Consider the following 12,739-nt stretch of genomic DNA (forward strand, 5'->3'; position numbering starts at 1 on the left):
GGGACGTTGCATGGGGGCAGTGAGCCGTGAAAGGGGCTTTTGTTGACAACGCGTGCGGTTCGCGTGCCGCTCTGCGAACAGGAGCCCCCAAGCCCGGGGAGCGGGAGGGGGAAAGAAAGAAAGAATAGAGTCAGAATTCGAGAGAGGAAGAGAAGCCTGAATGGAAGCAAGGGGAAGCTGAGTCAGAAGCCAGATGGAGAAGGAGGAGGCTGAAAGTCAGGAAAAAAGGAGATGCTTAAACGTGATCAAACATACAGGTTACGAGAAAAGGAGAGAGATCGGAATTCCAGAGACGCAGAGTCAAAGCGAGGGAGTCAGAAACAAACAAGTTAGGGAGAAAGAAGGTAAAGCAGAATGGATGGGAGCGAGGGCTAGCTAAGAATAGAGACCGAGAAGCAGAGGGGAAGACTACTGAACCATAGAGTGAGTGGCAGACAGGGTGAATTTGAAATAGTCTGCAATACAGAGAAATCTCCCTAATTCTCTGATCAGCCTGCCTGTTGGCCCTTGCCGTCAATCTCTCTCCAACTGCACCAAGAAACATATTCTGTACCTGCAGCCTCCAGCTTCTTCTCCTCGTCGAACTTCTCTCCTGTCCCTAATTTAGAAATCAGAACCTGCCAGTCCTCTATATCAGACCCAATTATCGTTGGATAATTTTGGCGAACTAGCGAGTTCAGTGAGTTCAGTTTGCCCATGTAAACCGGGAATATGTAAAATATTAAAATAGATACGTGCGTAAAATATGCTTGCTGCTTATTGCAAACCTCACCTGATTACAGTTTTCTACTGTTTATTATTGGGTTTTTAACGTAGCCATTGTATCTACGTTTTGATCTTTTGTCATCCTAGTTTATCTCTAAGTTGTACATTTTAATGCTGAAGAAATATACGATTTAAAACATTTCAGAAGCTGAAATAAAAATTATATCTAACTATCCCTAACCTCGCCCGCCACTTGAAACCAGTCCATTTAAAGAGTGAAAAAGTATAATTTGCATTATATTAGTAGGTTAAGAGGAGAATCCATCCAGTTTGACTATTTGTCCAGTCCAGTCGTTAAAGTGGACCTAAAAGTACAATGACAAAAACAACAACATCCAAGCCAAAACCTACAACATTCTGTCGATCTGAGGGTATTTCTGCGTCAAAATAAGAGAGATGGAAACTGGAGACAAGCAACACAAAGTCAAAGGGTTTAGATTAGTAGGCAGACAGTTCTATTGCATCTTTGCTTCCCATAGAACAGGTTAGCTGAACAACTATTTGTAATTTTATATCCAGATGTGCAAAGAGACGCATCACCTTTCCACACGAAGCGAACATAATGGTATGTAATATGAGAACAACTTAAAATAGAAACGTGTCCAGGTCCAGACTGGGTCCTTTAATCGTAGTTAAAATAATTAGTATTGTCCGTTATTAAATACCAGATACATTTTACATGATACCGAAGTTTAACTTGAAACAAACCAACACACAGTAACTAGATAATGGACAGATGTCCTTAATCGATAACTATGATTAAGACAAAAAGACTCATTCTGGTGTTTTATGTTTACCTCTAAGCCTGGGGGCCACGTAGGATCATCAATGTGATGAAAATATTTTAAAAATAACACGACCTGAAAATAATAACAAAATAATACTTTTCAAATCTGTTCCTGAAAGGCAGAGTTATTGATTTCACATTTAAAGCCGTATGACGCCAAAACAAATTATTTTCTTTCTTTCTTTCCCTTTCGTGATTAAATCCTTGGATAATGTGTACTGTACCAGTAATAAAGCTCCACTTGTTACCATGCAAGCCAGGATACTTCCTTGTTAAAATGCATCCCTATGAAACTTGGCAATGTTTGCGAACTCAAGAGATCTGTTTAAACTCTTTTAGAGTAATTGCCTATAAATGGTCTTTTAAAATACAAGGTTGACAATCGATTTTTAAAGAAGGGGATTAATTTCGAGCAGAAATGGGAGGAAAGTATGCATTACAAACTCCAAACCTTAGAAAGAGCTGTCCGATTCTGTTAAGATTACCAAACATCAAGACTCGACAGCTTCATCGACGCATAACACCTTAATTCTTCATCTTGAATCCTAATTTAAATGTGAAGATCTATACATATTAACTATTTTTCCATCTTAGCCTTCCGTTGAAGTGGATGCATTAATAAAGGGGTCTGAAAAGGAGAGCACAACACGCTGCTGTTGTTTTCATATTACAGATTTGCACTTGAGCTACTGAATAGTGAGAAGGCACCTAACATCGCTTTCAAACTATAACTAAACAGCCTATCATTCTTCCCCAAATAACCAATAAAGCAAGACCCATTCTGATAAAGTATTAATAGAAACGCTCACTGGTCCCTCGGTATAACATTTACTTTACCTACATCTTTAAAAGATTTTCATTTTCTGGTGATAAAGTTAAATTCTATTTAAACGTGCAAAGCTTGATTCATGACACATACAAAGGAGACTGTGTAATACTTTCAAGGATATGTACAACCCGACCTAGCACATGGTATTTTATATAGATAAAAATATATGCATGGATGATAACCGAAGGCAATGATACTCCGATAGTGAAATATATCATTAAAATGTGTGTTTGTGTGAATCTGTGTGGGGTGTGAACAAGCGCACAGGACTGGATGAAAAGTGCCTGAGAGGAATTTCTGGTCTGCAGGAAATCAGTTTTTGAGCTGTTTAGGTGAGTGTGACATTGCAATAATTGACATTTAATGTCTAAAAGATCTTTAAAAGTTGCTCAGCTGTGTTTCCAGTGAGGAAAACAAATACACTACGGGAGGAAAATGCTAAAAGGTGCCTTCATTGGGAAAGTGGAGAAATTGCAAACGCCCACTCTCGGGGCAGAGGTGAGGAGTGGGGGAGAAGACACCAGACTAGGAGATAGTAACAATTACCGTGAAAAGAGGATATGTACATGCTGAAACCTCAGTGGATCTGTTCCCCGTCCCTGCTAACCAACTCTACTGGAAATTTCTTCTCTTAAAAAACAACACACAAATCCCAGAGCAACAACAGCAGCGCCAGGAAAGTGCTCCCCTTCCCAGCGGCGAAAGGGTTAATCTCTCCTGCGGGTACAAACAGGTCCGCAGAGTCTCTCACTGGCGACAGATGGCCACTTTCTTTTGGCCACAAAGGGATGGAATCGAGAGCTCCGCTGAATACAAATGGGCAGGTCACGTGAGAAGCCCGGACCCTTTGCTTGACGTGGACTACCATATGGCGCGTGCCGGGGAAAGCTGGGAGAGGAGGGGAAAGAGGAGGGAGGAGGGGTTTACCAGGCAGCACCAGGGGCGCAGGCGCTATAGGCTATTAAGGGGGAGAGCCTAGATCCCCTTTAGCCCTCCCTCTCCTTTAGCATCACTGGCCCCGCTATATAACCTGCGCGTCCTGCACCCAGCCCCTAGAAAAAAGAGAAAACACCCTCACACAAGAGAGCTCTCCAGGAGTAACAGGGTTATGAGACCATCGCTGCAAAGGAGACAATAAAAAAAAAAGAAGGTAATTATAACCCCGATTTCCTCCTCCGAAACAGAATTTCAGCACAGATACCTGCAGCTGTATCTAGCTAGAGATATACAATGTGTGAGTGTTTAATGTAGTTTTTAATCTGCCTACAACGGAAACAGTTTAATGCCCCAGTATCTCAGTGTGTTTCATTCTAAGACATTATTTCCACAGGTTGCGATTATGGGAGCCGGGGGGTTAACCCCCACCCCCGATTAACTTTTTCACATATTTAGCTAGTACTCCTCCTCTTCCTCAAACCCCAGTGTACATTTGGTCTGAATATCATTGTTTTCTGTCTATTTTGTAATTTACCACTTATATTTGGGGGGGGGGGGGTGAGGGACAGAGGGAATACGGCGAGTTAATTATAGAATGGAATTGATGGTCCAAAGGTTTGAATGAGAAGGGTATTATTTCCCATAAGCAGAAAGGGTTGTTGGGAGAAGACGTTGGAAGAAATACTGCTGCGATTTATGGTAAAGCGGCTGTAGTGTAAATCGGGCTTGGAGGTAGGTAAGTGGCGAAGAGTTTGGAGAGGAGAGAGAAAAGCGAGAAGGAACTGCATGAGCTGCTACCTGTTACAGTGTCCTAGATACCAAAGGCTTCAGACGCTACTCACAGCAATGCACTAATTCAGCTCTTGCACTGAAGCCCTTGTATTCACCTCAGCAGAGACTTTGCCAGCATGGAGCACTGCCGTTCTGCGAATGATACTTGTTTTCATCTTTTTGTGAAAGGGTTCAGTAGAACTTTGAGAATCCTGAAATGAAGGGAACAAGTAGTTTCCAGGTGGACAGTTTTTTAGAGAAAGTGTCACACCTGATCCCCCATCTGGAGAGCTGAGCCTTGCTTGGCTCTGAACAGGTCTGGAGGTTGCATTCTGGCTATAGTAGGGGGGGGGGAATTGTAGCTACTATAGGAAGGCGGTGGGAAGAAAAGGAGAACAAGAAAATGAATAAAACCTGTGATTACTGGATCTTTGTTTACAACTTTTCCCCGTAGAATCTGCAAACGTTCACAAAACTGCTTCACGTACTCCGATTGTGTCAATCACATTTTCTTCTGCATCATCAATTTATATTCCCCGCTAATATTAGCAAGTTACATAATGGCATTGGGACATAAATACATCAATTATAAGCGAGAAGCGCAGGCACAATTAAAAGTTTAATTTCTTATTTTTGGGAAAACATAATGCCTTTGTGTACAAACACACACACACACATATTTTGTATATATGGAAAGAGAGAGGGAGGGCTGTGGGAGGAGGGTTGTGTTTCTTCTGTTTAAAGTGTTTCTTCTCTTTTTGTCCCCTCTTAAATGTAGGACTTCAAAAATGACCAAATCGTACAGCGAGAGCGGGCTGATGGGGGAGCCCCAGCCCCAGGGTCCCCCGAGCTGGACTGATGAGTGCCTCAGCTCTCAGGACGAGGAACACGAGGTGGATAAGAAGGAGGAGGATCTCGAAGCCATGCAAGCCGAGACCGAAGAGGACTCGCTGAGAAACGGTGAGGAGGAGGATGAAGACGACGACTTAGAGGAAGAGGAGGAAGAAGAGGAAGAGGAAGAAGACGATGATCAAAAGCCTAAAAGACGCGGTCCCAAGAAGAAGAAGATGACTAAGGCGCGCATGGAGAGGTTCAAGCTGAGGCGCATGAAGGCTAATGCCCGGGAGCGGAATCGCATGCACGGGCTGAACGCGGCTCTAGACAACTTGCGCAAGGTGGTGCCCTGTTACTCCAAGACGCAGAAACTCTCCAAGATCGAGACCCTGCGCTTGGCCAAGAACTATATCTGGGCACTCTCCGAGATCCTGCGCTCCGGCAAGAGCCCGGACCTCGTTTCATTTGTACAGACCCTGTGCAAGGGCTTGTCCCAACCCACTACCAACTTAGTAGCCGGCTGCCTCCAGCTCAACCCCAGGACTTTCCTTCCCGAGCAGAACCAAGACATGCCGCCCCATATGCAGCCGGCCAGTGCTTCCTTCCCAGTGCATCCTTATGCCTACCAGTCCCCGGGTCTTCCCAGTCCGCCCTATGGCACCATGGACAGCTCCCATATCTTCCACGTGAAGCCTCCGCACTCGTTTGGGGCTGCTCTGGAGCCATTTTTTGAAAGCACCCTCACTGATTGCACCAGCCCTTCCTTTGACGGACCCCTCAGCCCGCCCCTCAGCATCAATGGAAACTTCTCTTTCAAACATGAACCTTCCAACGAGTTTGATAAAAATTATGCCTTTACCATGCACTATCCCGCAGCTACTCTGGCAGGAGCCTCGGGCCACGGATCAATCTTCTCTGGCTCTGCCTCTCGCTGTGAGATCCCCATAGACAACATTATGCCCTATGAGAGCCATTCCCATCACGAACGAGTCATGAGTGCCCAGCTCAATGCCATCTTTCACGATTAACCCTTCAAGGCGCATCAGCGTCATGACAGAGAAGGAAACAAATCGACTGTGCGTACAGTGACTGACTTGTTTACAAAGGGCAGCCCTTTGGGTACCACTGCTACGAAGTGCAAATACTCCAAGATTCAAGTGATATATGTAGTTATTGTCGTTTCTGCCTTTAGGTGAAACTGGGATGCAAAGTTCCGGTTCACCTTCTGTATTATTTTCTAAAAGCTCTTGAAAACTACACTGTAAATTTGGTGTAGGGGTATTCAGATCGTTTTAATTATCTGATCGGGATAACAAAATCACAAGCAATAATTAGGATCTATGCAATTTTTAAACTAGTAATGGGCCAATTACAAAATATATATAAATCTATATTTTTCAACCAACATTTTACTACTTGTTACCTTTCCCATGCTGAATTATTTTGTTGTGATTTTGTACAGAATTTTTAATGACTTTTTATAACGTGGATTTCCTATTTTAAACCATGCAGCTTCATCAATTTTTATACATATCGGAAAAGTAGAATTATATCTAATTTATACAAAATAATTTAACTAATTTAAACCAGCAGAAAAGTGCTTAGAAAAGTTATGTTGCCTTAGCACTTCTTTCTTTTCAAATCGTTAACAAAATGCACAGTCCTGGCAATTTCTTTCCCATGAAATTATTTCCCCCCTTACAATTAGAACCAGATCCCTAATTCTTGAGAGGCTAGAAGAACGAAATACTTATTTTCTATTAGAACATATCAATCCAACACATTACTTGCACAAACTTGTATATAAATATTATAAGCAAATGCCAACACCCTTCTATAATCAAAAGCTGCTTGACTATCACATACAATTTGCACTGTTTCTTTTTAGTCTTTGAACCCCTTTGCATCCCGTAATTTTGAAGAGAACTTGAAAATAGTAACGTTTCCAGACAATATAAATGCATGATTTTATACATATTCACACAATCGGTGGTTTGTCACATACTCTGATGAATTGGAGCCTAAAACTAATCAGGAGTTAATGTTGGGCTATATACCTATTGTAGTCAATTAGTACAGTAGCTTAAAACAAATTCAAACCATTTAACCCGTAATTAGAACAATAGCTATTGCATGTACAATGCAGTCCAGAATAAGTGCTGTCTGAAATGTAATGCTGGTTCAACTGGAATCAATCTGTACTGTAATTTTGTTTGTAATCCTGTATATTATGATGTAATGCACACTGGGATTTTAGAAACATCCATCCATTTGCAACAACATAGTATTGGACATTTGATCGAATGTTGCATTTCTCTTTATATGTGATTTTTTTCTTAGTGTAAGTAATTCCTATGGGATTATTGTTTTACTTGGATAGCTCATGAAAGATGCAACATTTATTATTTGTAGAATAAAACGGACTCAAAAACAAAGGACTGGATTATTTCTTTGTTTTTATTTTTTGTTTTGTTTAGTGCAAAACTACATTATTTTGTATTGTTGGTCTGTTTAATTTCAAAGGATGTAAATAGAAATGTAGTACAAATTTGTGAGTAATATGGAGACGACTGAATTTGAGTTTTCAGCTTCAGGTTGCTGGTTTTGACTTTTGTGTACTCTTTGTGACTGATGTGACCCTTCTCATTAAAAAAAAAAAGACAAAAGTGTTAACATTTGTGGGCTACCACGAACTTGCAAAATTTGCCTTTACTCTCGATTTTTTAATCCTTGTCACAACACAGCAGGGCTGAGAGTTGGAATGGATTTCTTTACTTCAGGAAGCGTCTTCGTGTCTCCATCTTCTCTTGATTTTTAATACTTGCAAATTGTCCTGGTGCTCAGTGAGAGCACCGTGGGAAAGTATACATTTTAGCCATTATTTTCGAATAGAAAGTGATTCAGCAATCACTAACGTAGTTAAAGCGAACCGGTCATTAAAGGATTAATTCTGACTCATTAAGGATTCCCTAAGTGGTACATAAAAAGCGAGTTATCCAAAGTTGTTTGCCCACAATATAGGAAGAATTGACCATTTATGATCCAACTATTTGTTCATGAGATTGTTTCTCAGCCAGAGTCTTTTCCCGGCAGCAGGTACTAGCCTAGGATTGGCTCCCCTGGACTCCGCCTCTTAGAGGCTGTACCTCTCTTGAACCGTTCCTGAGTTTGGTTCCAGCTCAGGAGTCGCTAGAACTAATTGCTCGCTCCACTCTGAAAAGTCTTGGCGCTCACCTCCGCCATAGAGGTGGTGGCTAAGAATGAAGTATCTGGAGAATAGTATTTTGGCACCATCCTTTCTCCCATCCCTCAGCAGTGCTTTCATTCTTCTCCTTAGCAGCTGCACAGGGTTTTTTTTCTCTAACCAAGGCCATGATTCTGACACTACCAATTCACTAGGCACTGTTCCCCTTCTTTCCAGACATGAAACATGTGGTCCTTTAATTTTTAATCTTCAGGGGCTGTAGAAACCTACAGACACAAATTGCCCAAGAAATCTGAATAATTTAATGGCCATGAACAATCTAGAAATGAAATTATCAACAGGTCTATCACAGACTGGTGCAAATGAAATGAGTGACCTTAAAACTTCTCCTTGAAACACATTGTACAAAATCCTTCATCACAAATGGGAGATACTTTATAAAGGGCCTTAAAATGAACCCCAAATGAATGAGCAAAACTTTGCAGGTCTGATCATAGAATATCAGGGTTGGGAGGGACCTCAGGAGGTCATCTAGTCCAATGCCCTGCTCAAAAAAGGACCAATCCCCAGACAGATTTTTACCCCAGTTCCCTAAATGCCCCCCTCAAGGATTGAACTCACAACCTTGTGTTTAGGAGGCCAATGCTCAAACCACTGGGCTATCCCTCCCCCCTACAGAAGTCAAGTGACTTGCCCAAGGTCACATAGCAGATCATATTATTATCTCCTATTTCAAAAGGTGCTTTATTTTAAAAACAAAAATCAAAGAACCAAAACCATATTAAAATTTGCAATGTGTTTATTGCCAGTCTTTTGGCCTAAAAACAAACACATTGAAAGTTAATTGCTAGGCTAGCTGATTCACTTTGCATTAGCTCGATTTCATTTGGCTGTAGTTGGATAAAATGTGTTGCTCTGCAGTCTAGAAACTGTTGCTGAGTGAAAAAGAAAAAGAAAAACCAATCATTAGAGAACAACTTTTCAATTACTTCATTGCTCTTTTCTAGACAGCAAAGATAGCTAAATATACTCCTGAATAACCTAAGGAGAAACACTGAATGACAATTTCTAAGACAAAATTTAAAAAATCTGACCTAGGTTTGCATGCCTTTTGGTTATATGTCTTCTTCTTAAACATAAGGATTCTTCTAGTCAGTCAAGGGGCAACTCACTTACCACCATCTTTTATTCAAAGGCAGGCACAGATGTTCCTTCTGCAGGGGAGGTTTTAATTTATGAAAATTATATTGTTTATGCATGAATGCACTCTGCATAACACACAGTATTTCCATGTGATGAGAGAAATACCACAGAACCAGTGCCAATGTCAGGAACATATTCTGCAAATTTAGTCGCTTAAATGTTTAATGAATATTTGGAAGGCATTTCCAAACCACAAGAAACCTTTTTAATTACCTTCTCTTTTTCAGTTATTAACAAAATTCAGTTCCTCTAACCAATGCAATTTACTTTAAAGGTCTGACTATGCTTTTGAATATTTGTTACCACGGTACTTCAAAAGAAATAATAATTAATAGAACAAACAAACTAATAAAGAAAATTAATTACTTATTTTTGCAGATACTCCATTTGACACTTCTTCTTGTGAGTTTTGTTGTTTCTATTAGGGTTTCCCCACCAACATTACCACCCTCAGGCAAGACCAATATATTTTGAGTTATCTTTTCATGGTGTCATTTCTGATGATTGTACAATATTTTTTTTCTTACTGGAAATCATAATAGGCCAAATCCTGAAGTCCTTATTCAGGGTCTGATTGTTGTGCCCCATCAGCTAGTGTTTAAAGAGAAGAAAGTACCTGCACAGTTCTCCTCACAGATATCAGTAAACTGGTGGGATTACCCACCATCCTTATGTGGAGTAAGCAGAAAGCCTGATTCTCCAGCCCATATGGATCCCAGGTAATCAGCCAGAGGTTGGGACCAGCTGCACAGAGGCTCTGTGCTTTCATTCCAGCTCTGTGCACTGGTGGCCCTTTCCCTATCTCAGCAACATAGCTCCCTTAGAACAGACTGTTTAGTGTTTCTGCAGTTGGCAGCTGCCCAAGAAGCCACACTTAAAAGGAGGGGGGCTTAGTAGAATGGTCTTTCTACCATGATCTCCTTAGGGCTGATGTGTGGATGGTATTCGTGGCTTGACCACTCTTTCCTCATCCCCATCCACTTCTTGCTTTCTCTTTCTGCATGGAACTCTGAACCCATCAAAAGCACTCCATAGGCTCTGAGATAAGTAGGATCACTGCTGCAGAGGTGGCTGAGCCCCCTCATTATGCTTGGAAAGGCTGTGATACATGGGTGAAGGACTATAATTGGGAACCTCAGATTTTACTCAATACTTACTTCATTGACTTCAGTGAGAATTATGCCTGAAAAAGGATCTCAGAGCCTGGCTCAGTGACTTCAGTGGGACTATCTGACTGAATAAGTGAAGCAGGTTTAAGCTCATTGGATTAATTGGAAGGAGGACTGGGTTCTTAATTTGGATAAAATATATAAAGAGTTACTTTCTGCAGGAGCTGGTGTTTCAATGGCTGAGTAAACCACTAAATGATCTCAGAGGCTAATAACAGGGCAAATACATATCATTCTAAACTCAATCTTGGCATAAATAGACCAGCCATTAAACCAAAATTTTTTTAATTAAAAAAAATCCACTTTCAATCACCCAGCACAAGTTTAATGTAAAATAAGTTAGACTTGGTGAACTAATAGCCTATATATTGCTTTCACTGTTCTAAAAATAAAGGATTTGAAGTGCCTCAGATACTAAATTTTGACAAGAAGGGTACTTTTGATGGGATAGAACATAACTGCCATAAGGAACCCTACTTAATTTAGATTTAGATAATTATAGAGCCAAATGCTGCTTATCTTATTTATACAGTCCTTACTCATTCTTTAGTCAGGAAAATCTCACAGAAATGAAATCTGCCATAGTGGGAATTTTACAGGACAGAGTACTGGAAAAAACTGCAGAATTTGGTCCTGGTGTTTTTTTTATTTAAAAATAATATAAATATGTTTAATTTTTACCCATCAAGCTGCATTGTCTTAAAAAGTATGAGTCAAAGTGTACATTTAAAAATGGTCTAAATACATTATTTAGCTAATAGACATATTACAAACAGTTTAAGATATATTAATGTGGCTTGAAATGATGGGTTGAAGAGCTACATCAGAACTGTTCTGTATAAATGTGTACATAAGTGTTTTTTAAATAATTAAAATACATATTTAACAAACTGTCAGAAGCGAGGCAATCGAAAATTAAGGCTGACATTGCTCTTTAAGCATTTCTTTTATGTATTTAGGTTGCCTATGGGGTGTGTTAAGCATAGAATATCAGTCCTGATTTGCAATTTCCTGGCCTGAACCAGTTTGCATCACAGACTTAATTGCATGTAAGATAAAATAAGTATAAGTCATTGCGGTCTACAGTTCCTAGAAACATTCTGGTGAGTGCAGGACAAAAACCAGAATTCTGATTATAGTGTTCTTGTACATTTTTAACAAAACATGTCAAACTTAATGCAAAGAAGAAATAAAATGCCACTCTGGCCCATGGATCCTTATTTCATCTTGCTTCATCCATATTACATCTTCTTTGTTTGTCTTGTTCTCACTGATCTTCCAGTTCCCTCACTTTTCAAAATTACTTTTGCCTTGTCTTTCTGTCACCCTTCCAGTTGCCTCTTGTACCTGTTCAAGCTTCCCCATTTCTTCTTGTTTTTCTCTTTGCAACGATTTTGTTCTTTGGCTTTTTTTCAAGTTTACTTTGTCCTTCACAGCTTTCTTGTCTTTCATTTTCTCTTTCTCTCTCTCTCCCTCTCCCCTTGCCCCCCTCCATCTTCCTTGATCTACCTTTCCTGTGATAGGACACCAATAAAGCTCACCAATAAAGCTCACCCACAGAAAAGGTTTCTACTGCTAGAGTTCTCAATAGTATTTCACCCATGGCTATATCAATCTTAGAATTTTAGAAAAAGCTGAAGCTGATGTTTGATATTTCTGATTTAAAATCAAGACAGAAAAAATTAAAGTGCCTGGGTTGAAATAATATTGAAAACTGTAGGTACACAGATTACTTTAGACTTTAAGTTCTTCTCTAGAGTAAAAATTCTAGACGATACATACTTAAAAAAACAGGTGATACTCCAGGTTTAAAAATCCACGGCATAGTATGGACTTTATACACTGGGTCTACTATTGTCACAAAGCCAGAAAAATGTGCAAGCCAGTGATGTGCTTCCAATGTCTAAATCCAGGCTCCTCCAGAAATTAATCTCCTTTAGCCTCTGATACAGTCCAGCAACCAGCAGTTTTCAATTTCACTAATACTCAGTACAAAATCATACATTTGAATCACAGTGCATGATCTTTTGCACAATTATTGCTGAAATAAGGGGCAAAGTGTGTCCTCCGTTGACTTGATGGAAGTGCATTGTGGGACATTAAATACAATAACAGATAACAGATCATCTTTAAAGTGAGGTATGTTTTTTAATATAAAGACTGCCAGTCTTTTTAAACATTGAAAATAACCAACATTTTAACATGAGGCTCCTGTGTAACCCCTCTAAAGCCTTTTCAGG

At 40.1% G+C, this 12,739-nt stretch overlaps 1 protein-coding gene across 1 annotated transcript; it reads left to right on the forward strand.

Moving 5' to 3' along the window:
* The first annotated feature begins 3,448 nt into the window (after window positions 1–3,448).
* Window positions 3,449–7,357, forward strand: NEUROD1 (neuronal differentiation 1). Its single transcript, XM_054044084.1, has 2 exons — window positions 3,449–3,531; window positions 4,867–7,357. The coding sequence occupies exon 2, from the start codon at window positions 4,877–4,879 to the stop codon at window positions 5,948–5,950; it is 1,074 nt and encodes a 357-aa protein (XP_053900059.1). The 5' UTR covers window positions 3,449–3,531; window positions 4,867–4,876; the 3' UTR covers window positions 5,951–7,357.
* The last annotated feature ends 5,382 nt before the right edge of the window (window positions 7,358–12,739 follow it).

Source organism: Malaclemys terrapin, chromosome 11, assembly GCF_027887155.1.
Source record: "Malaclemys terrapin pileata isolate rMalTer1 chromosome 11, rMalTer1.hap1, whole genome shotgun sequence".
NCBI classification, from domain to species: Eukaryota; Metazoa; Chordata; order Testudines; family Emydidae; genus Malaclemys; species Malaclemys terrapin.

Excerpts from the sequence above, each read along its gene's own strand:
- NEUROD1 (XM_054044084.1), top strand. The coding sequence starts at position 4,877 with ATGACCAAATCGTACAGCGAGAGCGGGCTGATGGGGGAGCCCCAGCCC.